The following is a 23,772-nucleotide window of genomic DNA, read 5'->3' as shown; positions in this document are numbered from 1 at the left end:
CAACTCCTCCTTTATAATCTCGTCTGATTCCTCAAGGGCTTGAGTTCTAAGTGCCAGGAGGTCGAAAAAAAATTCCAGTGATTCACAAACCAGCCTTATCTCTCCTTGATTTGCTTCTGAAATCGCAAAACCTGTTTTAATATTACCTGTGAGTAGTAGATTCCAGTGACCTGGCCTGTGCTCGATTATCCACTGAACTAAAGAGTGTGAAGGTTCCATAGGCTCTCAGGGCCTGGGTGGGTCAAAAGTGTCAAGTATCTCCAGTACTGGCCTCTCTAAGACATCCACTCCCTCACTGTCCTTGCCTTGATTTACCAGGTGGCATTCATCAAATGGTAACTACCAGTGAAGAGGATATAAACCCTCCCTTCTCAGGTGAGGATTGCAAAAAGATGGGAAGCAAACTTAATTTGATTATGGAGAAAGCATGGGAAGATTAATCCCTCTTAATCTACCAAGCAAGTAATCACGGAATAGTGTAAAGGAGCTAGTGTACAGTCAGACGGGGGATAGGCTTATATCCCCTGATGGTATAGAAGAGGACTTCCAAAAGTTATTTTCACAACTCTATACAAAAAAAAGAGGGAAGTATGGGATGACGCAGTTGGTGATTGGTTGGATATAGACATGCTTCCTCATCTTACACAGGGTAAGCAGACTCAGCTGACTAGATCTATTACTGAGGGGGAAATAAGAGCAGTTTTAAATGAGAGTAAGAGGGACAAAACGGCCGGACCAGATGCATCCCTGTTGAATTTTACAAAGCTCTGGATGATTCCATAGTTTCATTAATTCGTCAATTGTTTTCAGAGATTTTTGAAGGAGTCCTACTGCCTGCTTCCTGGTGTGAGGCAACTATCTCTCTTATTTTAAAACCAGGGAAATCCCCAGTGAGATGTGAATCCTACAGACCAATATCATTGTTAAATAGCGATTATAAGCTATTTGTTAATATTTTAGCAAATAGGTTAAGTGGGGTGATAAGCGACTTGATTCACCCTGACGAGAAAGGTTTTATTCAGAATAGATTCCTGTATGAACAAACGTTTAATTTAATTGGCGCTACTGATTTAGCTACTGTGTACCAAGAACCTCTGGCTGTTATAGCCCTAGATGCGATGAAGGCTTTTGATAGTCAATTGGAATTATTTAAATACGGTCCTTGAATTAAATAATTTGGTCACTATGTTCTGCCGGGCAATTCGATTAATTTAACATGCGCCAGAGGCTAGGGTTCTGGTAAACAGGGCACTAATTGATTCCTTCAGCATCCCTAGGGGTACTTTACAGGGTTGCCCCCTTTCTGCCCTGTTTGATTTATATATAGAGCCTTTGGCCAGAAGGATTAGGCAGAATCCTAGAATTTCTCCCTGTAGTAGCAAGGGGTGGGTGAAGAAAGTTGCTCTATTTGCCGATGACCTTAGTTTACACCTCTAACTTATCTACAGCCTTACCTACTTTATGGAATACTGCAGAGGAATTTGGAAAGATCTTGGGTTATCATATTAACCCTGAAAAAACTGAGATAATGGCATGGAACTTGAAGGCTGATAATTGGCATTTTACTAATTCAATTAGGTATTTAGGGCTATCAATTGTGCAGGATTTGGAACAAATAGCGGGGGTCAACAGCAAGACAGTGGCGACAGAGTGTAGTAAGCTAATGTTAGGATGGGTACACTACACCTTCCTCTTACAATTGTCAATTTGGTCAAAATGATACATTTTACCTAAGCTGAATTTCATTTGTAATTCTATCCCCTTACAAATGGATAAAAAAAAACCCTGGTCACACTTCAACAGAAAATAAACTCTTATCTGGGCGCAAAAAGGCCCCAGGATCTCATGGAAGAAATTGCGCAGAAGAAAAGGGGGGGGCTTACACTTCCTGAAGTACATTACACGTGTGGGCATTTCACCTTAAGAACGTTAGAATGCTATTCTCCTCCCTGGACCATTTAGTGGCCGGAGAGATGTTAAGGTTCATGGTAGCCACAGAAAAAGGCGCAGTACAATACTTTCTGTAAAAATTCAGTGACCCTAAATTTTTCAAGAAAGTGAGATTGAAAATATTACAAGATGCAGCTAAAGCTTGGTACAAGTTGCGGCAAGTGGCAAAAATAGAGTATTCTAGTCAATGGGCTCCGGTTTGGGACTCCCCAGGAACCCAGAGTGCTTAACAGATGTAATGGCTTTGCCCCTTAAGAAAGGAGGGATTTAATTTGGGGGGGGGGGGGGGATCTAATTAGGGATGGTTCTCTACTATCTTGGGAAGAACTTAGGGAACGGACAAGAGGAAGTCTCTCTAGGTTGAAGTACATTTAACTAAGGAATTGGATACAGATGGTCACAGTTAGTCTGGGGTCTGCAAATCAGTTAGAGGATGATTTAATTAAAAATCATTGGAGGTTAAAGAAGGTTTCAAGTTGGTATTGGGGTATGTTGGATGGTGTCTTTAAGCTACCTAACTCCATTGGGGGGGGGGGGGGGGGGGGAGTGATGCCCCCGGTACAAGTATGGTGGGAAACACCAATGCGTACATTTAAGGTAGTTAAACCTGCCTCATTAAAGAGGAATCATCTTTTTACCCGCACCGGGTTTTCTTTTCCCCCTCTAAGCTTTCTAAAATGAGAGGGGGAGAGGAAGTTAACTGTGTAAAATGTGGCTTACTGAGTGCGTCTGATATTCTTATGTTCTTGGAATGTCCAGCAGTGTACAGCTTTTGGGAAAAGGTATGCAAAACAATCTCAAGCATTCAGAAGCAAAATATTTCACTGACTCTTCCTTTAGTCATTTTTAGAATACCGGATGAAGGGGAAGCAAGCAGCAGAGCGATGAAGACAGTATTATTCTATGCGATACTCTTGGCCAGGAGGGAAATTTGTCGGCAATGGGCATCTGTGTCTTCACCTTCATATAAAGACTGGCTTGACGCCCTTATCAGCACATCAAAGATGGACATGGAGGCAAACAAATTAAATAAGGAAAAGAAAGTAAAAATATGGTCACGGCTGCTGGAATGGAGGGATATGGGAGAGTAATACAAGATTGGGGTGCACTATCATGTTTGCGTCCTATGATTAGGGGCCAGATTACACTCTTTCCTTGGATGCAGATTCCTGCACTAAGACTAAAGTGAGAGAGATCCGGGCTACCTGCATTAGTCATCTCCACATACGAGAGGGTACCATCAGGCGATATGGAGTCTACTAGGAGCCAGAGGTGTATGAGGACGAAAACAAAAAAAATTGACCTTGTAATACTAGGTCACCAACAAAAATAAAAATGTAAAGAGTAAACCTTCTACACCACTGAGGTGATGAACAGTCAGTTTGGGATACTGCTCTTTACTAGCGATTCCCTAGATTAATATTAATAGAAAATGTTTCAGTGCCTGTGCTCGTCAGATCAGAAGAAGGGTAAATTATTCATTTTGGTCTAGAGTCATCTCACTTTGGTGTTCCGCTAGTTTGCAATTAAAATAGTTAAACCCACAGTCTTCAACACATTATTGAATATCTGCCAAAATGCCTCGACGTAAGGCTCCTCTCAGTTTGGCTCTTCTGGAGAGCTGGATGCTGAAGGGCTCTTTAAATAAAGGCATCTCATTTTTTCAACATTCTTTCCATGAGCACCCATCTCTTTTCATAGATTGATATCTCAAGTGTGTTATTGTTTAGGCCAGCAGACCCGGAACAAATAAAGATCAAACTTTTTTGTAAATGAATGTGATCCCTGAGATACAACTGCAGAATTCAAATCAAAACAAATATCAAATGTGTTAAAGAAGAAGGAAGCGGTTTTAGGTAATCTTTGGAAAGAAACCCAAAGAAAGCTATGCACATACTTAACATAAGAAGAGTAAGGGGAGAAAGAAGTAAAGAAAGTCTGAAATAAAGAGAACCTATAAAATACCTATAAAATATTCCAACCAACAAACTGAAAGTGAGCAGTGTGACTAACTCTTAATAACAATCATCCAATCTGCCAGGAACAGTTATCAACAGAGTTCTAGTCATCTCCATAGTACCTTGATGTACAATATGTTCCTCATATGTAATGACAGCATGATTGAAAGGGTTATAAACAATTGCCAATTCTAGTTACCTGACAAAGCTCTTCTGCAACGTCTAGCATTCCTTGCCGAAAGAAATGTTCAACCATCACTTCACTTAGAATTCTCTGGCTATCAGTTTGCCAGCAACCATCAATGCCCACGCTACTTATGTCCGAATCAAAATTCTGAAATAAAAAAACAGATTTGTTAAATAATGTTTATCATGTGTATACATCAATAAATACATTCTATAGCTCCTTCCCAATCTTCTGGCAACTGTTCATATTGAACAATTTTACTTACCTGTGACCAACTGTTTGCAGCTTGAACAGCAGATCGTATGCTCTGCATTATCCTGCCATCTATTGTCAGTTAGAAATACTACAAATGCTTGCTTCAAAATATAAAATTTCAGTTTCCTGAATGACTCATGACCACATAGACATGTATGTAATGTTTAGTAAAGCAACTTTCACACGCTAATTGCCATCAACAGTAGAGGTTGGTGATATTAGTGAGTCTACAATAAAACAAGCTGCAAACAGTTACAGGTAAAATTTCCCATTTGCATCGCGTGGTTGTAGATCACATGATGTCCATAAGAATTGTGCTCCAAACCCCCAACGCTGATATGAAAGGAAATTCGAGGTAATTGTAAATGTTTTTAAAAGTGGTTGTCCTATTTGGCCTTCCTTTCTGTACAAATCTCAACACAGCAATACTATTTCAATATATGAACAGACGACTATATTGCTGCCTTGTAAATATTTGTAGGTGGGATGTTGCTAGATAAAGCCATGAAGGCCCCTTTTTTGTGTCAAATTTACCTGCGGAATGTCTGAGAGTTGTTGCCACATGCATAACAAACCAGAATTGATCACACAATTCATATTCTGAGATGTGATGAATACCCTCTTACAAATGTATCAAAATTCAAGGACCTTAGGAGCTTAATTATTAGAATGAATGACTGCTGACTGGGATGGTGAATTTGACACTTTGCACTGTCAAGAAGGTGGACACAAATCCTGAGCTTGTAATGTGGCTGAAGTAGAACAACTGGGAGAACCACACCGGTCTAGCTCATGTAGGTCTAACTAAGATAAAGGCTTACCAGTTTGTCACAAAATATTCCCTGGAGATCGGAAGTGTAGATGTGAAGAGTTGGTATTTTTTGTTTAAAATTTTGGTGAGCAGATATAGGTCAAGAATAATCCACCCTTGGAAGCCACACTTCTTTTGTAATCAGACAGACGCAGGGGGAGTGTGCCTCTCAGTTTCTAAACGTAGTACATACTTCAAGTCAGACAGAGTGGCACTTACCCTTTCCTACAAAAGAAAAGTGAGGTCACTTACTTGTTAGACCTGGGCACTAACAGGACACCCAAAAGGGTGATCCATGTGAACCGCCTCAAGCTTTTCTGCGACAGGGCTGATGTGACCATGCTCATGGTTACTGATAAGAATCAGGAAGCAGAGAGTGAGCCTCTGCCTGACCTTCTCTCTCACAACCTAAAAGATGGATCAGCTGATGGAGCGGTTTACTCTGACATCTTCACTGCCCAATAACAGGCTGACTATAGTCTAGTCTTGCAGCAGCATGCAGAGCTCTTCTCCTTACCCCCTGGACAGACACACTGGTGTACCCATGATGTGGACACTGGACTCAGCGTGCCTGTCAAATCCGAGATCTATCGCAGTCTGGCCAAGTTAAAGATAGCATCCAAGTTGAAGTCAACAAGGTTCTGGATTTAGGGTTTATTGAACCCTGTAGGAAGTTGGCTCTGTATGCACTATTTCAAAGTAAGGAATAGTATGCACAGAGTCCAAGGGTTTCCCTTAGAGGTAAGATAGTGGCAAAAAGAGATAATACTAATGCGGAACACACACTCAAAGACAATTCCAGGCCAATGGGTTTTTGTATAGAAAAATATATTTTCTTAGTTTATTTTAAGAACCACAGGTTCAAGATTTACATGTAATACTTTAAATGAAAGGTATTGCAGGTAGGTACTTTAGGAACTTTGAATTAGCAAAATAGCATATACACTTTTCACATAAATCACATATAGCTATTTTAAAACTAGACAGTGCAATTTTCACAGTTCCTAGGGGGAGTAAGAGTTTGTTAGTTCTTGCAGGTAAGTAAACCACCTACGGGGTTCAAGTTTGGGTCCAAGGTAGCCCACCGTTGGCGGTTCAGAGCAACCCCAAAGTTACCACACCAGCAGCTCAGGGCCGGTCAGGTGAAGAGGTCAAAGTGGTGCCCAAAACGCATAGGCTTCAATGGAGAAGGGGGTGCCCCGGTTCCAGTCTGCCAGCAGGTAAGTACCCGCCTCTTCAGAGGGCAGACCAGGGGGGTTTTGTAGGGCACCGGGGGGGGCACAAGTCCACACAGAAAGTACACCCTCAGCAGCACGGGGGCGGCCGGGTGCAGTGTGCAAACACGCGTCGGGTTTTCAATAGGTTTCAATGGGAGACCAAGGGGTCTCTTCAGCGATGCAGGCAGGCAAGGGGTGGGCTCCTCGGGGTAGCCACCACCTGGGCAAGGGAGAGGGCCTCCTGGGGGTCACTCCTGCACTGGAGTTCGGATCCTTCAGGTCCTGGGGGCTGCGGGTGCAGAATCTTTACCAGGCGTCGGGATCTGAGGAGCAGGCAGTCACGGTCAGGGGGAGCCTCGGGATTCCCTCTGCAGGTGTCGCTGTGGGGGCTCAGGGGGGCAACTCTGGCTACTCACGGTCTCGCAGTCGCCGGGGAGTCCTCCCTGAAGTGTTTGTTCTCCACAAGTCGAGCCGGGGGGAAACGCAAGTTGTTTTAAAGTTGCACCTTTGTTACAAAGTTGCAGTCTTTGGTGAACAGGGCCGCTGTCCTCTGGAGTTCTTGGACCTTCTAGAGCAGGGCAGTCCTCTGAGGATTCAGAGGTCACTGGTCCCTGGGGAAAACGTCGCTGGAGCAGTGTCTTTAGAAGTGGGGAGACAGGCCGGTAGAGCTGGGGCCAAAGCAGTTGGTGTCTCCGTCTTCTCTTCAGGGTTTTTCAGCTTAGCAGTCCTCTTCTTCTTAGGTTGCAGGAATCTGAGTTCCTAGGTTCTGGGGAGCCCTTAAATACTAAATTTAAGGGTGTGTTTAGGTCTGGGGGGTTAGTAGCCAATGGCTACTAGCCCTGAGGGTGGGTACACCCTCTTTGTGCCTCCTCCCAAGGGGAGGGGGGCACATTCCTATCCCTATTGGGGGAATCCTCCATCTGCAAGATGGGGGATTTCTAAAAGTCAGAGTCACCTCAGGACACCTTAGGGGCTGTCCTGACTGGCCAGTGACTCCTCCTTGTTTTTCTCATTATCTCCTCCGGCCTTGCCGCCAAAAGTGGGGCCGTGGCCGGAGGGGGCGGGCAACTCCACTAGCTGGAGTGCCCTGTGGTGCTGTAACAAAGGGGGTGAGCCTTTGATGCTCACCGCCAGGTGTTAACAGTTCCTGCAGGGGGAGGTGTGAAGCACCTCCACCCAGTACAGGCTTTGTTACTAGCCACAGAGTGACAAAGGCACTCTCCCCATGTGGCCAGCAACATGTCTGGTGTGTGGCAGGCTGCTAGAACTAGTCAGCCTACACGGATAGTCGGTTAAGGTTTCAGGGGGCACCTCTAAGGTGCCCTCTGGGGTGTATGTTACAATAAAATGTACACTGGCATCAGTGTGCATTTATTGTGCTGAGAAGTTTGATACCAAACTTCACAGTTTTCAGTGTAGCCATTATGGTGCTGTGGAGTTCGTGCATGACAGACTCCCAGACCATATACTCTTATGGCTACCCTGCACTTACAATGTCTAAGGTTTTGCTTAGACACTGTAGGGGCACAGTGCTCATTCACTTGTGCCCTCACCTATGGTATAGTGCACCCTGCCTTAGGGCTGTAAGGCCTGCTAGAGGGGTGACTTATCTATACTACATAGGCAGTGTGAGGTTGGCATGGCACCCTGAGGGGAGTGCTTTGTCGACTTACTCGTTTTGTCCTCACTAGCACACACAAGCTGGCAAGCAGTGTGTCTGTGCTGAGTGAGGGGTCCCCAGGGTGGCATAAGATATGCTGCAGCCCTTAGAGACCTTCCCTGGCATCAGGGCCCTTGGTACCAGTGGTACCAGTTACAAGGGACTTACCTGGATGCCAAGGTGTGCCAATTGTGGAAACAAAAGTACAGGTTAGGGAAAGAACACTGGTGCTGAGGCCTGGTTAGCAGGCCTCAGCACACTTTCAAATCAAAACATAGCATCAGCAAAGGCAAAAAGTCAGGAGGTAACCATGCCAAGGAGGCATTCCCTTACAAACCCTCTGACAGCCCCTGGGCTAACCTCAGTGGTCTTAGTCCCCAAGTCTCATCCCCAGGGTGAAAAGAAAGAAATTAGGTTTTGTGTGGACTGCAGAGGTCTCAACTTTGTCACCAAGACAGATGCTCTCCGCATACCCAGGATGATGAGCTGATAGACAAATTAGGTGCAGCAAAGTTCCTCAGTAACTTTGACTTGACTGCAGGGTACTGGCAAATTTGTGTGGCACCAGAAGCTAAAGACAGCATTCACCACACCTGACTGGCATTATCAGCTCACTGTTATGCCCTTTGGTTTAAAGAATGCCCCTGTCACCTTCCAAAAGTTGGTGAATCAAGTCGTTGCTGCCTTGGAGTCCTTTGGTGCAGCATATATAGATGATATTGCTATCTTTAGCTCCTCCTGACAGGATCACTTGGTCAATTCTGCACCCGGCTGCCACTGTGCCGCTAAGGGTGTGTTTGGTGCTGACCTGTGGCACCCCCAGTGCTGCTCTAAATCCCCCGGTCTGTGCCCTGAATTCACGGGTACTTACTTACCTGCAAGTTATTTCTTTCTGAGTGCCCCCAGTCTCCACAGGATTTCACTGGGCATCTGAGATCAACTATGACCTCTGCACCCGGCCGGCGACATGTTGCTGGTGGTGCACCCTTGGTGTCTTCCTTGACTTTGTCCTGTGGACACCCTAGCTCCCGAAGATTGGGTTTGCTCACCTTGGGCGTAGAAACTGTGTTGTTACTTTTCCTTCCCTAGGACTGCATTGCTTTCTATGAGAAATTGCACTGTCTACTTTTGAAATTGAAAAGTATTACTTACGTGTAAAATTTTTACATGTAAAATCTAAACAAAGTGTGTTTGATACTTGAAAGTGGTACATTCTTGAAACTGTACTTGCCTGCAACAATGATCCTTTTGGTTCTAGAAATAAAGTAACAAAGCATATTTTTTTATATATAAAGCATTGGCCTGGAGTTAATCATTGAGTGTGTACCTCAATTCTTGCCTGTGTGTGTGTACAACAAATGCTTAGCACTACCCTCTAATAAGTCTAACTGCTCGACCACACTACCACAAGAGAGAGCATTAGTATTATCTACTTTAGCCTCTGTAAAGCCTCTGGGGATCAATTTGACTCTGTGCACACCATACCTTACTTTGGTATAGTATATACAAAGCCAGCTTCCTAAATTTCTACCCAGGGGAAACTTTGGGCTATCTTAGAATTCTTTCTTGCTTCCAGATAATTCTGGATCTGCAAACGCTGAAGACGGAACTGACACAGTTGAGACATTATTTCTGTGCGAGGCAAGCACTGCCGAGTTGTTTTCCATTTTACCAACCAACCCTCTGGATTAGGCTAAACAAGAAGCCTCAATCAACCAAGGAAAGATATTTGCAAAACCTTCTTGGTGCAGATTTCATACATACCTTTAAAACTACGAACTGTTAAAGTTTAGCACCAAACCATAAAGCCAAAGTACTAATTAAGACTGTGGAGTATCGGGATACCAAAGCAGCATACTTGAAAGAGTGCAGCAAGGAAGTGGACTCATTGTAGGAGAAAGGGTCACTCCCTGTAACATCTGGCAATACTGTTTCTGATGGCTAACCTATCTGTCAGTGGGATCCTCACTTTGTGAATACCCCAGGCATCAGACTGGATCCGAAGATTTTTCTGCGTTGACTGTCTCACCTAGAAAGTGATGCTAGAGCCGCATATAAAGCACCACGCCTGACCGCTTATGTCAGTTTCTATATTGATTCTGTCTGCATTATTGGATGCAGAATGATCAGATGTTACGGTGTACAGAGCTTTAAATGGGGACATTTTTATAGATAAATAAAAGATTCCATTCCACAGTACAGGAAAACAGGAGGGTGGTGAGGGATGAGCAGTTAGTGTATCCACCGGAAAGTGCATTACTGAAGATAAGTAACTCGTTCTTCTGAATGATAATACTAACTGCAGATTCCTCAGCTTGGGAATATGTACCAAATCTGTACCACCTAGGTCTGTGGAATGGTTCAAAAGCAAAAGTCCTGGAGGTCTGAAAGGGCAAAGTGCACCTTCCACCAGACCTGGCCATCATGGCAATAGTGTCTTGTAAATGTATTGACACCCATGTTGCGGCCTCACCAGACAAAAGACTCTGATGACCAAGCAATGGTAGCCACCTCAACTCTGGCTGAATGAGTTCTGACCTTCTGGAGGCTGCTTCTTGGTCAATGGGTAGCAAATCTTAATTCAGAGGACTACGACCTATGCATGGTCCTTTTCTGTGTATTGTCATTCTTTGCCCCAGCGAACACCTCAAAGAACTGATCATTCGATGGTCCAACCAATGTAAAAGTTCAAGGCTCTTCTAGGGTCCTAGCGAAGCCTCTTCTCTTGAGGGATGAGGAGCAGAAAAGAAAGCCAGAGGGTGATGGATTGTCCAATATGATAAGACATCACAATATCCTACAGGAATGTGGCCATAGTCTGCAAAACCAGCTTGCTCAAGAAAAAGGTGGTGTACAGTAGTGGACAGAAAGCTTACAGCTCATTCATGCAACGAGTTGAAGTTATTGCTCTGAGAAAGACTTTTGAGAGTCAGTAGACGTAAAAGACAACTGTAGAGCTGGTCAAATGGGGTAGACAAGTAAAGGAGGAATCAAATTAAGGTCCCATTGCTTGGACAGAAACACAATGAACCAGACCTTTCACTAAACTCATCACAACAGGTGATTTAAATAAGAACGGATGATCCAGTAAAAGCAAAGAGGCAGAATGGGCCGACAAATAACCTTCAACAGTGCCCACAGCAAGTCTTGCTGGGCTAAATACAGCACAAAAAGAAGAACATCTTTGCCTGCAATGAATCCGTATAAAATCTTTTTTGTAGATGAACGCCTGGCTGCTAGAATGACATCCACTACTTCAGAAGGGAGAATGAAAGCAGTCAACTGTCGCTGCTCAATCTCCACATATGGAGGTGTAGACTGCGCAAGCCTAGGTACAGTACCCTGCCTGGCTGCTGTCACAGAAGAGCCTCTCAAATAGGCAGCCTGATTGAAGGACAGATGCTCATGCCCAGAAGTACGGGGTAACATACCCTCCTGGCCCAGTATGGGGACACTAGGATGACTTTGGCCCGGTTCTTCCTGATGATCTTCAGGCTCTGGCCAGGAAAGGCAGATGTGGGAAGGCATACCATAGGTCCGTAATCTACTCTAGAAAGAGCAGAAAGAGCCTCAAAAATAGGTGTAAAGAAATGGCTCCCTGTTGCAGTTACCCCCCACTTTTTGCCTGATACTGATGCTGACTTGACTGAGAAGTGTGCTGGGACCCTGCTAACCAGGCCCCAGCACCAGTGTTCTTTCACCTAAAATGTACCATTGTTTCCACAATTGGCACACCCTGGCATCCAGATAAGTCCCTTGTAACTGGTACCTCTGGTACCAAGGGCCCTGATGCCAGGGAAGGTCTCTAAGGGCTGCAGCATGTATTATGCCACCCTAGAGACCCCTCACTCAGCACAGACACACTGCTTACAAGCCTGTGTGTGCTAGTGAGAACAAAATGAGTAAGTCGACATGGCACTCCCCTCAGGGTGCCATGCCAGCCTCTCACTGCCTATGCAGTATAGGTAAGACACCCCTCTAGCAGGCCTTACAGCCCTAAGGCAGGGTGCACTATACCATAGGTGAGGGTACCAGTGCATGAGCACTGTGCCCCTACAGTGTCTAAGCCAAACCTTAGACATTGTAAGTGCAGGGTAGCCATAAGAGTATATGGTCTGGGAGTCCGTCTTACACGAACTCCACAGCACCATAATGGCTACACTGAAAACTGGGAAGTTTGGTATCAAACTTCTCAGCACAATAAATGCACACTGATGCCAGTGTACATTTTATTGTAAAATACACCACAGAAGGCACCTTAGAGGTGCCCCCTGAAACTTAACCAACTATCTGTGTAGGCTGACTGGTTCCAGCAGCCTGCCACACTAGAGACATGTTGCTGGCCCCATGGGGAGAGTGCCTTTGTCACTCTGAGGCCAGTAACAAAGCCTGCACTGGGTGGAGATGCTAACACCTCCCCCAGGCAGGAGCTGTAACACCTGGCAGTGAGCCTCAAAGGCTCACCCCTTTGTCACAGCCCAGCAGGGCACTCCAGCTTACTGGAGTTGCCCGCCCCCTCCAGCCACGGCCCCCACTTTTGGCGGCAAGGCTGGAGGGAACAAAGAAAGCAACAAGGAGGAGTCACTGGCCAGTCAGGACAGCCCCTAAGGTGTCCTGAGCTGAGGTGAATAACTTCTAGAAATCCTCCATCTTGCAGATGGAGGATTCCCCCAATAGGGTTAGGATTGTGACCCCCTCCCCTTGGGAGGAGGCACAAAGAGGGTGTACCCACCCTGAGGGCTAGTAGCCATTGGCTACTAACCCCCCAGACCTAAACACGCCCTTAAATTTAGTATTTAAGGGCTACCCTGAACCCTAGAAAATTAGATTCCTGCAACAACAAGAAGAAGGACTGCCCAGCTGAAAACCCCTGCAGAGGAAGACCAGAAGACAACAACTGCCTTGGCTCCAGAAACTCACCGGCCTGTCTCCTGCCTTCCAAAGAACTCTGCTCCAGCGACGCCTTCCAAAGGGACCAGCGACCTCTGAATCCTCCGAGGACTGCCCTGCTTCGACGACGACAAGAAACTCCAGAGGACAGCGGACCTGCTCCAAAAAGACTGCAACTTTGTTTCAAGAAGCAGCTTTAAAGAACCCTGCAACTCCCCGCAAGAAGCGTGAGACTTGCAACACTGCACCCGGCGACCCCGACTCGGCTGGTGGAAAACCAACACCTCAGGGAGGACCCCCGGACTACTCTACGACTGTGAGTACCAAAACCTGTCCCCCCTGAGCCCCCACAGCGCCGCCTGCAGAGGGAATCCCGAGGCTTCCCCTGACCGCGACTCTCTGAAACCTAAGTCCCGACGCCTAGAAAAGACCCTGCACCCGCAGCCCCCAGGACCTGAAGGACCGGACTTTCACTGCAGAAGTGACCCCCAGGAGTCCCTCTCCCTTGCCCAAGTGGAGGTTTCCCCGAGGAAGCCCCCCCTTGCCTGCCTGCAGCGCTGAAGAGATCCCTGGATCTCTCATTGACTAACATTGCAAACCCGACGCTTGTTTCTACACTGCACCCGGCCGCCCCCGCGCTGCTGAGGGTGAAATTTCTGTGTGGGCTTGTGTCCCCCCAATTGCCCTACAAAACCCCCCTGGTCTGCCCTCCGAAGACGCGGGTACTTACCTGCAAGCAGACCGGAACCGGGGCACCCCCTTCTCTCCATTCTAGCCTATGCGTTTTGGGCACCACTTTGAACTCTGCACCTGACCGGCCCTGAGCTGCTGGTGTGGTAACTTTGGGGTTGCTCTGAACCCCCAACGGTGGGCTACCTTGGACCAAGAACTGAACCCTGTAAGTGTCTTACTTACCTGGTAAAACTAACAAAAACTTACCTCCCCCAGGAACTGTGAAAATTGCACTGTGTCCACTTTTAAAACAGCTATTTGTGAATAACTTGAAAAGTATACATGCAATTGAAATGATTCAAAGTTCCTAATGTACTTACCTGCAATACCTTTCAAACAAGATATTACATGTTAAATTTGAACCTGTGGTTCTTAAAATAAACTAAGAAAAGATATTTTTCTATAACAAAACCTATTGGCTGGATTTGTCTCAGTGTGTGTACCTCATTTATTGTCTATGTGTATGTACAACAAATGCTTAACACTACTCCTTGGATAAGCCTACTGCTCGACCACACTACCACAAAATAGAGCACTAGTATTATCTATTTTTACCACTATTTTACCTCTAAGGGGAACCCTTGGACTCTGTGCATGCTATTCCTTACTTTGAAATAGCACATGCAGAGCCAACTTCCTACATTGGTGGATCAGCGGTGGGGTACAAGACTTTGCATTTGCTGGACTACTCAGCCAATACCTGATCACACGACAAATTCCAAAATTGTCATTAGAAATTGATTTTTGCAATTTGAAAAGTTTTCTAAATTCTTAAAGGACCTGCTAGGGCCTTGTGTTAGATCCTGTTTAGCATTTCTTTTAGAGTTTAAAAGTTTGTAAAAGTTTGAATTAGATTCTAGAACCAGTTTTAGATTCTTAAAAAGTATTCCAACTTTTAGAAGCAAAATGTCTAGCACAGATGTGGCTGTGGTGGAACTCGACACCACACCTTACCTCCATCTACAGATGAGAGAGCTAAGGTCACTCTGTAAACTAAAGAAAATAACAATGGGCCCCAAACCTACCAAAATACAGCTCCAGGAGCTCTTGGCAGAGTTTGAAAAGGCCAATCCCTCTGAGGGTGGCAACTCAGAGGAAGATGATAGTGAATTGGAGGAAGATTCCCCCCCTACCAGTCCTATCTAGGGAGGACAGGGCCTCTCAAGCCCTGACTCCAAAAATACTAGTCAGAGATGCTGGCTCCCTCACAGGAGGGACCAGCACCTCTGAAATCACTGAGGATAACTCCAGTGAAGAGGACATCCAGTTAGCCAGGATGGCCAAAAGATTGGCTTTGGAAAGACAGATCCTAGCCATAGAGAGGGAAAGACAAGAGATGGGCCTAGGACCCATCAATGGTGGCAGCAACATAAATAGGGTCAGAGATTCTCCTGACATGTTGAAAATCCCTAAAGGGATTGTAACTAAATATGAAGATGGTGATGACATCACCAAATGGTTCACAGCTTTTGAGAGGGCTTGTGTAACCAGAAAAGTGAACAAATCTCACTGGGGTGCTCTCCTTTGGGAAATGTTCACAGGAAAGTGTAGGGATAGACTCCTCACACTCTCTGGAAAAGATGCAGAATCTTATGACCTCATGAAGGGTACCCTGATTGAGGGCTTTGGATTCTCCACTGAGGAGTATAGGATTAGATTCAGGGGGGCTCAAAAATACTCGAGCCAGACCTGGGTTGATTATGTTGACTACTCAGTGAAAACACTGGATGGTTGGGTAACTGGAAATGAAGTGTATGACTATGTTGGGCTTTATAATTTGTTTATGAAAGAACACATTTTAAGTAACTGCTTCAATGAAAAGTTGCATCAGTATCTGGTAGACCTAGGTCCAATTTCTCCCCAAGAATTGGGAAAGAAGGCAGACCACTGGGTCAAGACTAGGGTAACCAAAACTTCCACTGGGGGTGACCAAAAGAAAGGGGTTACAAAGCCTCCCCAGGAGAAAGTGGGTGACACTAGAAACAAAGAAAAGGAGTCCCCTGTAGGCCCCCAAAAACCAGACCAGGTGGGTGGGCCCAGAGACACAACCCAAAACAACGGTGGGTACCAGGGTAAGAGCTGGGATGCCACTAAGGCATGGTGCCATAACTGTAAACAGACAGGGCACCACACCAAGGACACTTCTTGTCCCAAAAACAAACCCCCTAGCAAAATCCCAGGGGTGACCAGTGTAGCCATTGGGGATGACTCCTCAGATGAGGAGGTCTTCATAGCCTTCAACTGGAAAAAGGGCCCAACAGGTGAGTTGGAGATTCCAGAGGGAAGTAGACACTTCCACCACCTACAGGTGAATGGAATCCCAGCCACTGCCCTGAGAGACACTTGTGCCAGTCACACTATTGTGCGTGACAGGCTGGTGCTCTCAAACCAGTACATCCCAGGTGAGATGGCCAGAGTAAGAGTTAGCCCAGACAGGGTCACTAATAGGCCTGTGGCTCTTGTGCCCATAGAAGTGGGTGGAACTTTTAGCTGGAGAAGGGTGGTAGTCAGTACAGACCTCCCCCTTGATTGTCTCCTTGGAAATGACTACCCAGAGGTTAGTCAGAGCCTAAGAGAAGAACTGGTCCAGGGCCAGTCCTCTCCCAAGGATTCTGGAGTGCCTGCCTCTGCAGTAAATGCCAGTAGGCCCCAGAAGAAAAAGAAAAGGAAACAGAGTAGGAAAGGTGGACAACCTTTGACCAAGGTTCCAGCAAGCCAAGGAGATTCTGCTCCAGTAGAGGAGAACTCCAAAAGTGGCTCTGATAAAGTCCAACCTGACCCACAAGAAGTCCTGGCTAGTCAGGCAACTGTTAAGTCTGAGTGGGTGGCTCCTCAGCTAACAGAAGAAAGAGTGGAAGAAGGGTGTTTACTACAAGATGTGGTAACCCTCCACTCTAATACAGCAGACAGGCACCCTGAACCCAAAGAAGCCTGTAACTTAGCCCCTTCCCTTGTAGGTGAAGAGCTAAAGGTGTGGTTCTGGGCACTGACAGCTGACAGTGGCCTCTGCTGGGTGTTAGCCTTTATGGCTGCACTATCCTTGGCATGGTGGTCAGACCCCATGCCAAATAGCAAGTTAGGCCCCCTGACCCTGTTGGTCATGGTGGGGTTACTCCAGCTCTGGGTAACCTCTTTGGGTAAGCTAGGGGTGACCCTGGCTAAGATAAGATTAGCAGAGGTGGATACCTCTAAACCCAAAATAGAGAGAATGGGTGAGGACATAAAAAGCACAGACAAGAGGCAGTTCAGACTAGGTCCTATCACTGTGGAAGTAGGTCAGTTCCCCAGAGGGAATGACCTGAACAGGAGGATGTAAGGCAGAGTAGGCCCTGCAACAAACCAGCCTATTTCCTCTACTCTTCCTCGCCTGACAGACTAGGAAGACTCTCCCAGCTTTGGCTGAGTCTCCTGGCCTGTGGGCTGGGGGGGGGGCTTGTGTAAAGAAATGGCTCCCTGTTGCAGTTACCCCCCACTTTTTGCCTGATACTGACTTGACTGAGAAGTGTGCTGGGACCCTGCTAACCAGGCCCCAGCACCAGTGTTCTTTCACCTAAAATGTACCATTGTTTCCACAATTGGCACACCCTGGCATCCAGATAAGTCCCTTGTAACTGGTACCTCTGGTACCAAGGGCCCTGATGCCAGGGAAGGTCTCTAAGGGCTGCAGCATGTATTATGCCACCCTAGAGACCCCTCACTCAGCACAGACACACTGCTTACAAGCCTGTGTGTGCTAGTGAGAACAAAATGAGTAAGTCGACATGGCACTCCCCTCAGGGTGCCATGCCAGCCTCTCACTACCTATGCAGTATAGGTAAGACACCCCTCTAGCAGGCCTTACAGCCCTAAGGCAGGGTGCACTATACCATAGGTGAGGGTACCAGTGCATGAGCACTGTGCCCCTACAGTGTCTAAGCCAAACCTTAGACATTGTAAGTGCAGGGTAGCCATAAGAGTATAGGGTCTGGGAGTCCGTCTTACACGAACTCCACAGCACCATAATGGCTACACTGAAAACTGGGAAGTTTGGTATCAAACTTCTCAGCACAATAAATGCACACTGATGCCAGTGTACATTTTATTGTAAAATACACCACAGAAGGCACCTTAGAGGTGCCCCCTGAAACTTAACCAACTATCTGTGTAGGCTGACTGGTTCCAGCAGCCTGCCACACTAGAGACATGTTGCTGGCCCCATGGGGAGAGTGCCTTTGTCACTCTGAGGCCAGTAACAAAGCCTGCACTGGGGGGAGATGCTAACACCTCCCCCAGGCAGGAGCTGTAACACCTGGCAGTGAGGCTCAAAGGCTCACCCCTTTGTCACAGCCCAGCAGGGCACTCCAGCTTACTGGAGTTGCCCGCCCCCTCCAGCCACGGCCCCCACTTTTGGCGGCAAGGCTGGAGGGAACAAAGAAAGCAACAAGGAGGAGTCACTGGCCAGTCAGGACAGCCCCTAAGGTGTCCTGAGCTGAGGTGACTCTAACTTCTAGAAATCCTCCATCTTGCAGATGGAAGATTCCCCCAATAGGGTTAGGATTGTGACCCCCTCCCCTTGGGAGGAGGCACAAAGAGGGTGTACCCACCCTCAGGGCTAGTAGCCATTGGCTACTAACCCCCCAGACCTAAACACGCCCTTAAATTTAGTATTTAAGGGCTACCCTGAACCCTAGAAAATTAGATTCCTGCAACAACAAGAAGGACTGCCCAGCTGAAAACCCCTGCAGAGGAAGACCAGAAGACAACAACTGCCTTGGCTCCAGAAACTCACCGGCCTGTCTCCTGCCTTCCAAAGAACTCTGCTCCAGCGACGCCTTCCAAAGGGACCAGCGACCTCTGAATCCTCCGAGGACTGCCCTGCTTCGACGACGACAAGAAACTCCCGAGGACAGCGGACCTGCTCCAAAAAGACTGCAACTTTGTTTCAAGAAGCAGCTTTAAAGAACCCTGCAACTCCCCGCAAGAAGCGTGAGACTTGCAACACTGCACCCGGCGACCCCGACTCGGCTGGTGGAAAACCAACACCTCAGGGAGGACCCCCGGACTACTCTACGACTGTGAGTACCAAAACCTGTCCCCCCTGAGCCCCCACAGCGCCGCCTGCAGAGGGAATCCCGAGGCTTCCCCTGACCGCGACTCTCTGAAACCTAAGTCCCGACACCTGGAAAAGACCCTGCACCCGCAGCCCACAGGACCTGAAGGACCGGACTTTCACTGCAGAAGTGACCCCCAGGAGTCCCTCTCCCTTGCCCAAGTGGAGGTTTCCCCGAGGAAGCCCCCCCTTGCCTGCCTGCAGCGCTGAAGAGATCCCTTGATCTCTCATTGACTAACATTGCAAACCCGACGCTTGTTTCTACACTGCACCCGGCCGCCCCCGTGCTGCTGAGGGTGAAATTTCTGTGTGGGCTTGTGTCCCCCCCGGTGCCCTACAAAACCCCCCTGGTCTGCCCTCCGAAGACGCGGGTACTTACCTGCAAGCAGACCGGAACCGGGGCACCCCCTTCTCTCCATTCTAGCCTATGCGTTTTGGGCACCACTTTGAACTCTGCACCTGACCGGCCCTGAGCTGCTGGTGTGGTAACTTTGGGGTTGCTCTGAACCCCCAACGGTGGGCTACCTTGGACCAAGAACTGAACCCTGTAAGTGTCTTACTTACCTGGTAAAACTAACAAAAACTTACCTCCCCCAGGAACTGTGAAAATTGCACTAAGTGTCCACTTTTAAAACCGCTATTTGTGAATAACTTGAAAAGTATACATGCAATTGAAATGATTCAAAGTTCCTAATGTACTTACCTGCAATACCTTTCAAACAAGATATTACATGTTAAATTTGAACCTGTGGTTCTTAAAATAAACTAAGAAAAGATATTTTTCTATAACAAAACCTATTGGCTGGATTTGTCTGAGTGTGTGTACCTCATTTATTGTCTATGTGTATGTACAACAAATGCTTAACACTACTCCTTGGATAAGCCTACTGCTCGACCACACTACCACAAAATAGAGCACTAGTATTATCTATTTTTACCACTATTTTACCTCTAAGGGGAACCCTTGGACTCTGTGCATGCTATTCCTTACTTTGAAATAGCACATGCAGAGCCAACTTCCTACAATAGGCTTTTTGGGAACTCCAGCACGCAAAAGTGTAGCACTGCACCTTTTCAGCAGTAGGGAACAGATCGGGTCAGAAGGGTCTCCCATTGATAAAAGACACCCTGTGCAACCACTAGGTCTTATCTGCCATTTATGAACTTCTATGCATCGGCAACGCAGTTACTCCACCCTGGTGTTTAAAGATCCAGCCAAGCATTTCACAACTGGAAAGATGTCCTGTCGACTGAGCCCATTCCAGAGGCACAAAGCCTCCTGGAACAGGGCCTAGAACTCCACTCTTCCCGGTTTGTTGCAGTACCACATAGCGGTGGTGTTGTCAGTGAGAACTTGTACCAGCCTCCTTTTAATAGATGAAGGAACAGCTTCAATATCACACGGAATGGTCCACAAGCCCAACAGATTGATATGGAGGCAGGTCTCCACCAGAGGCCAGAGTCCTCTGATCTCCACCTCTCCCAGGTGACCTCCCTAGCAAATAACGACACCTGTCACCACCGCCAGCTCTGGGAAGAGTAAGGAGAGGTGCCTGTCTCTGGTCCAATTGTGACAGAGCAGCCACCACTGCAGGTCTTTTGCAGTCTCCTCCAAAACTTGGATGGAACTGGACAATTCCCTTGCCGCTGGGCCAACAGACTTCAAAACCTACTGTAGAGCCTGCATGTGCCATCATGCGTAGTTGACCAGCAGGGTGCAAGTGTCCAAGAAGTCTCAGAGCCACTCTCACTGAGGCCAAAGGCTGAAACATCCGGATCATAGTCTGAATGTCCTGAGCCTGCTGAACCAGAGGGGAAGATGGAAACTGCACAGTATCCAGGAGGAATCTGATGAACAAGAGCCTCTGTAAAGGAGTCAATTGTGACTTTGGTACACTGATACAGAATCCCAAAGATGTTAGGAGGTTCGTCGTCTGGAGGTGCTCTACAGGTGACTTCACCAAGCCCTCCTTTAACAGCCATTCATCGAGGTCAAGGAGGACCGGTATCAACCTTCAAAGGTGTGCCACAAGTACCGCCATCACTTTCATGAAGATTCAGGGAGCAATGATAAGGCTAAAGGGAAACAGAACTCAGAAAATGATCCTGGCCCACCTTGAACCGCAGATAACATCTGTGGGGCTGCAGGATGGGAATATGAAATTAGGGGTCCTAACGCAGGTGTAGTGTGACACGCTAATTAACAGATAATTTCACTACCTCGTCCCATCCATGGAACTGGATAAATCAATGTAAATGGCGCTATTCGGAGGACGGGCTAGCTGGAGAGCAGAGTAATTACCTTGACCCAGTGAAAAGTGGGTACAAATGCCTGGAATCAGATTATAAACCAAGTCATAGAAATATGACAATTCTCAAAGTGTCATAAGGAGTGTAGCTATGACACAACGGACTGTAAATCTACACAAGGGATGCATGTTTACCACCCAGATTGACCCCTCGCTGGACCCTGTAGGCCTAAGTGAGGTGAAACTGTACTCTTGTGCAGATTTCACCTATAATGTTTAATACAGTTAAGCACCACAGACCTTCAGTATGCCCTACATACCTACACTTTAAAAAGCTCTCTCACATTATAAGGCCGACCACAGGCCAATACCAATCCCTGAAGAGTCCCTTCGAAGGTAGGCCACTTGTGCATAGATACCAGGTTGAGTAAGATGGTAGTGTCACACACATAGCCCAAACACTTGCGTGTTCATGTGTAACCAACCCAGACTCTCTTATTCTAGTTGTGTAGTAGCTGCCTCATCTTAAAAGACAGTCGCTGGCAGTTATCAGTGAGTCCATTTACCATGAATTTACAGCCAGTGGAATTCAAGTAGTTAGACTCGCTCACAATGAAAGTTCAAAAGCAAGAAATCCAGGGGGACTTAATGGGTGGAATCCATTTGCTACAGGTACAAATGTGGAAAATGTACACCAGGCCCTTCTCATCACCTACCTGCTGCAGCAGCAATCACGCAGACAATACAACAGGTTTGATGCTCCAGAGGCATGGAACTGAAGTGTTACATTTGTTGCTGTGAATGGAAAAGTCATGGTTTTTGGACAGGAAATGTTGAAACTAAAATGGTTACTTACCAGTAGGAGTAGTTCTGCAGTTTGAAGAATTTTTGGGATTCACATACTGTGAATAATGCTGCCATCAAGTGGTTAGGTCCAGAATTTCTTGTATTCACTAGTAGTGTTTTTCTTCTGTTGGGCGTCGAAGTCCTCCACCATTTGGTGCTCGGACCATCCTCCTGTGACGTCATATGCCCTCCCCTGAAACATTCCTTTTGGTCACAACATTCAGAACCCTCCCCCCCAACCCTGTTTCACCTCATCTCTGGGGAGGTGGGTGGGTCCCTTGTGAATCCAGAAAACTTTTCAAGCTGCATAAGTAACCATTGCTAAGTAACCTACTGCTGAGTAACCATTTCAGTTTGCAGCATTAATCTTTAAAACAGCCTTCCAGTGGCAATGACATCACTGGGGAGAGTAATTTAACTGCAGGCACTTACTATACAAGAACCTTATATTCAAATACATAAGAATAGAGTGGTTCTAAGAACTAACCCACAATTCTTACCTAAGGTCATTTCATATTTCCACATAAATCAATCTATTCAGACAGGTTGTTTCTAAAACCCAAAAACTAAGGCTGAGAAGGCCCTGCATACTTTGGATGCATGTAGAGCAATAATGTCCTACATGGAAAAAACAGCATCAGAAAAGAAAAGACATTCTTCATCTCCTTTGCCAGCAACAATATAGGAGAACCTGTTACAAAAGGTACCATTGCAAGATGGATAACACAGACTATTGAAATGTGTCACAAGAAGGTTGACATCCACCTAGAAGGAAAACAAAAAGCACACTCAAGAAAGGAGCAACAATCTTTTTTTTTTTTTGCAAGCACACCATTAAGTGATACCTGCATGCCACATGGTTGTCAGTACACATGTTCACAAAACCCTATTGTACTGATGTTCAAATAAATAGAGTAGCACAAGTGGGTCAGAAAGTATTGAAGCAACTGTTTTCAAGCTCTACCTCATCTTTAACCAAACCACCACAAAGAAAACTGCCACAAAATCAATGCACAGCATGTGAATCCAGAAAAGATTCAGGCTAGAAACAAAGTAATTTGCTTAACACGTCGACCTCTGACCAGAGCTCAAAGACATACAACAACAACATGATTCATTTCAAGAAACAAAGACGAATAAGACTAAAAGAAGAACAACCTATAAGGAATTGGAAAATTAACTACTGGGTGTTAATGACAGGGTAAAAGTTGACCAGGTTTCCGAATGCTGATGGCTATAGGACAAACATGCTTCCAGCTATTCTTTTCAGTTAGTCAAGTTCTTTCTTAATATGTATTTTTGCCACAAAACAAAATATGTCTAACCACTGTATCCATAACTGCATCCCCAAAGATTCAAGGGACATATTTTGGCTCAGGCATTATTTTATTTTTTTATTTGAAAGATTCCACTGATTCAATTTTCCCACTTATCCGAAAGTGAAAAAGCAACAATTACACCATTTTCCTGATTTTGATCAGGCCTACTTCATTATTTAAGGGCACACTACAGTTGTCTGTGCAGCAGAGTTCTTCAACTGAGGAAAAAAGAGGTAAAGTTAGTAGCCACAAGATGTTCAACCAGAGACAGGGTGTCTTAATTTGGACATGCATGTTTACCGGGAGAATACAGAGATTTTCCTAGAAAGTTATACATTTTACTCATAATTGCTATTCCCAATGCAATAGGTTTCACCACTAGCATTTTTCAAATAAAGTCCTAAATAGGAGGAAGTATAACCTTGCATGTAATATCTGTTGAAAATGGGATGCAATACTCTCATTCATTAGGTCCCATGTTCCTACTTACACAATGTAAATTATCTACGCTAAATTCCTCTATGGTGTACCCATTATCTCTGGTTTGAGAAAATGTGTCTCACTCTAGAAACTAACCCATGCTTCAGTACCAGAGAAAGTATTTTATGG

The 23,772-nt window shown here is 46.1% G+C and overlaps 1 protein-coding gene across 2 annotated transcripts in view; it reads right to left on the bottom strand.

Annotated features, from left to right (window-relative positions):
• RMND5A (required for meiotic nuclear division 5 homolog A) overlaps window positions 1–23,772 on the bottom strand; it is a 371,570-nt gene that overhangs the window by 257,907 nt on the left and 89,891 nt on the right. For both annotated transcript variants that reach the window (XM_069204434.1, XM_069204441.1), the window contains one exon: window positions 4,108–4,242. In XM_069204434.1, coding sequence (XP_069060535.1) covers window positions 4,108–4,242 — 135 coding nt within the window. The remainder of the gene's footprint in view (window positions 1–4,107; window positions 4,243–23,772) is intronic.

The sequence above is a fragment of the Pleurodeles waltl genome, chromosome 1_2, assembly GCF_031143425.1.
Source record: "Pleurodeles waltl isolate 20211129_DDA chromosome 1_2, aPleWal1.hap1.20221129, whole genome shotgun sequence".
Taxonomy (NCBI): domain Eukaryota; kingdom Metazoa; phylum Chordata; class Amphibia; order Caudata; family Salamandridae; genus Pleurodeles; species Pleurodeles waltl.
The sequence above is the reverse complement of the archived record's forward strand: the minus strand, read 5'-3'. Positions and strand labels throughout refer to the sequence as shown.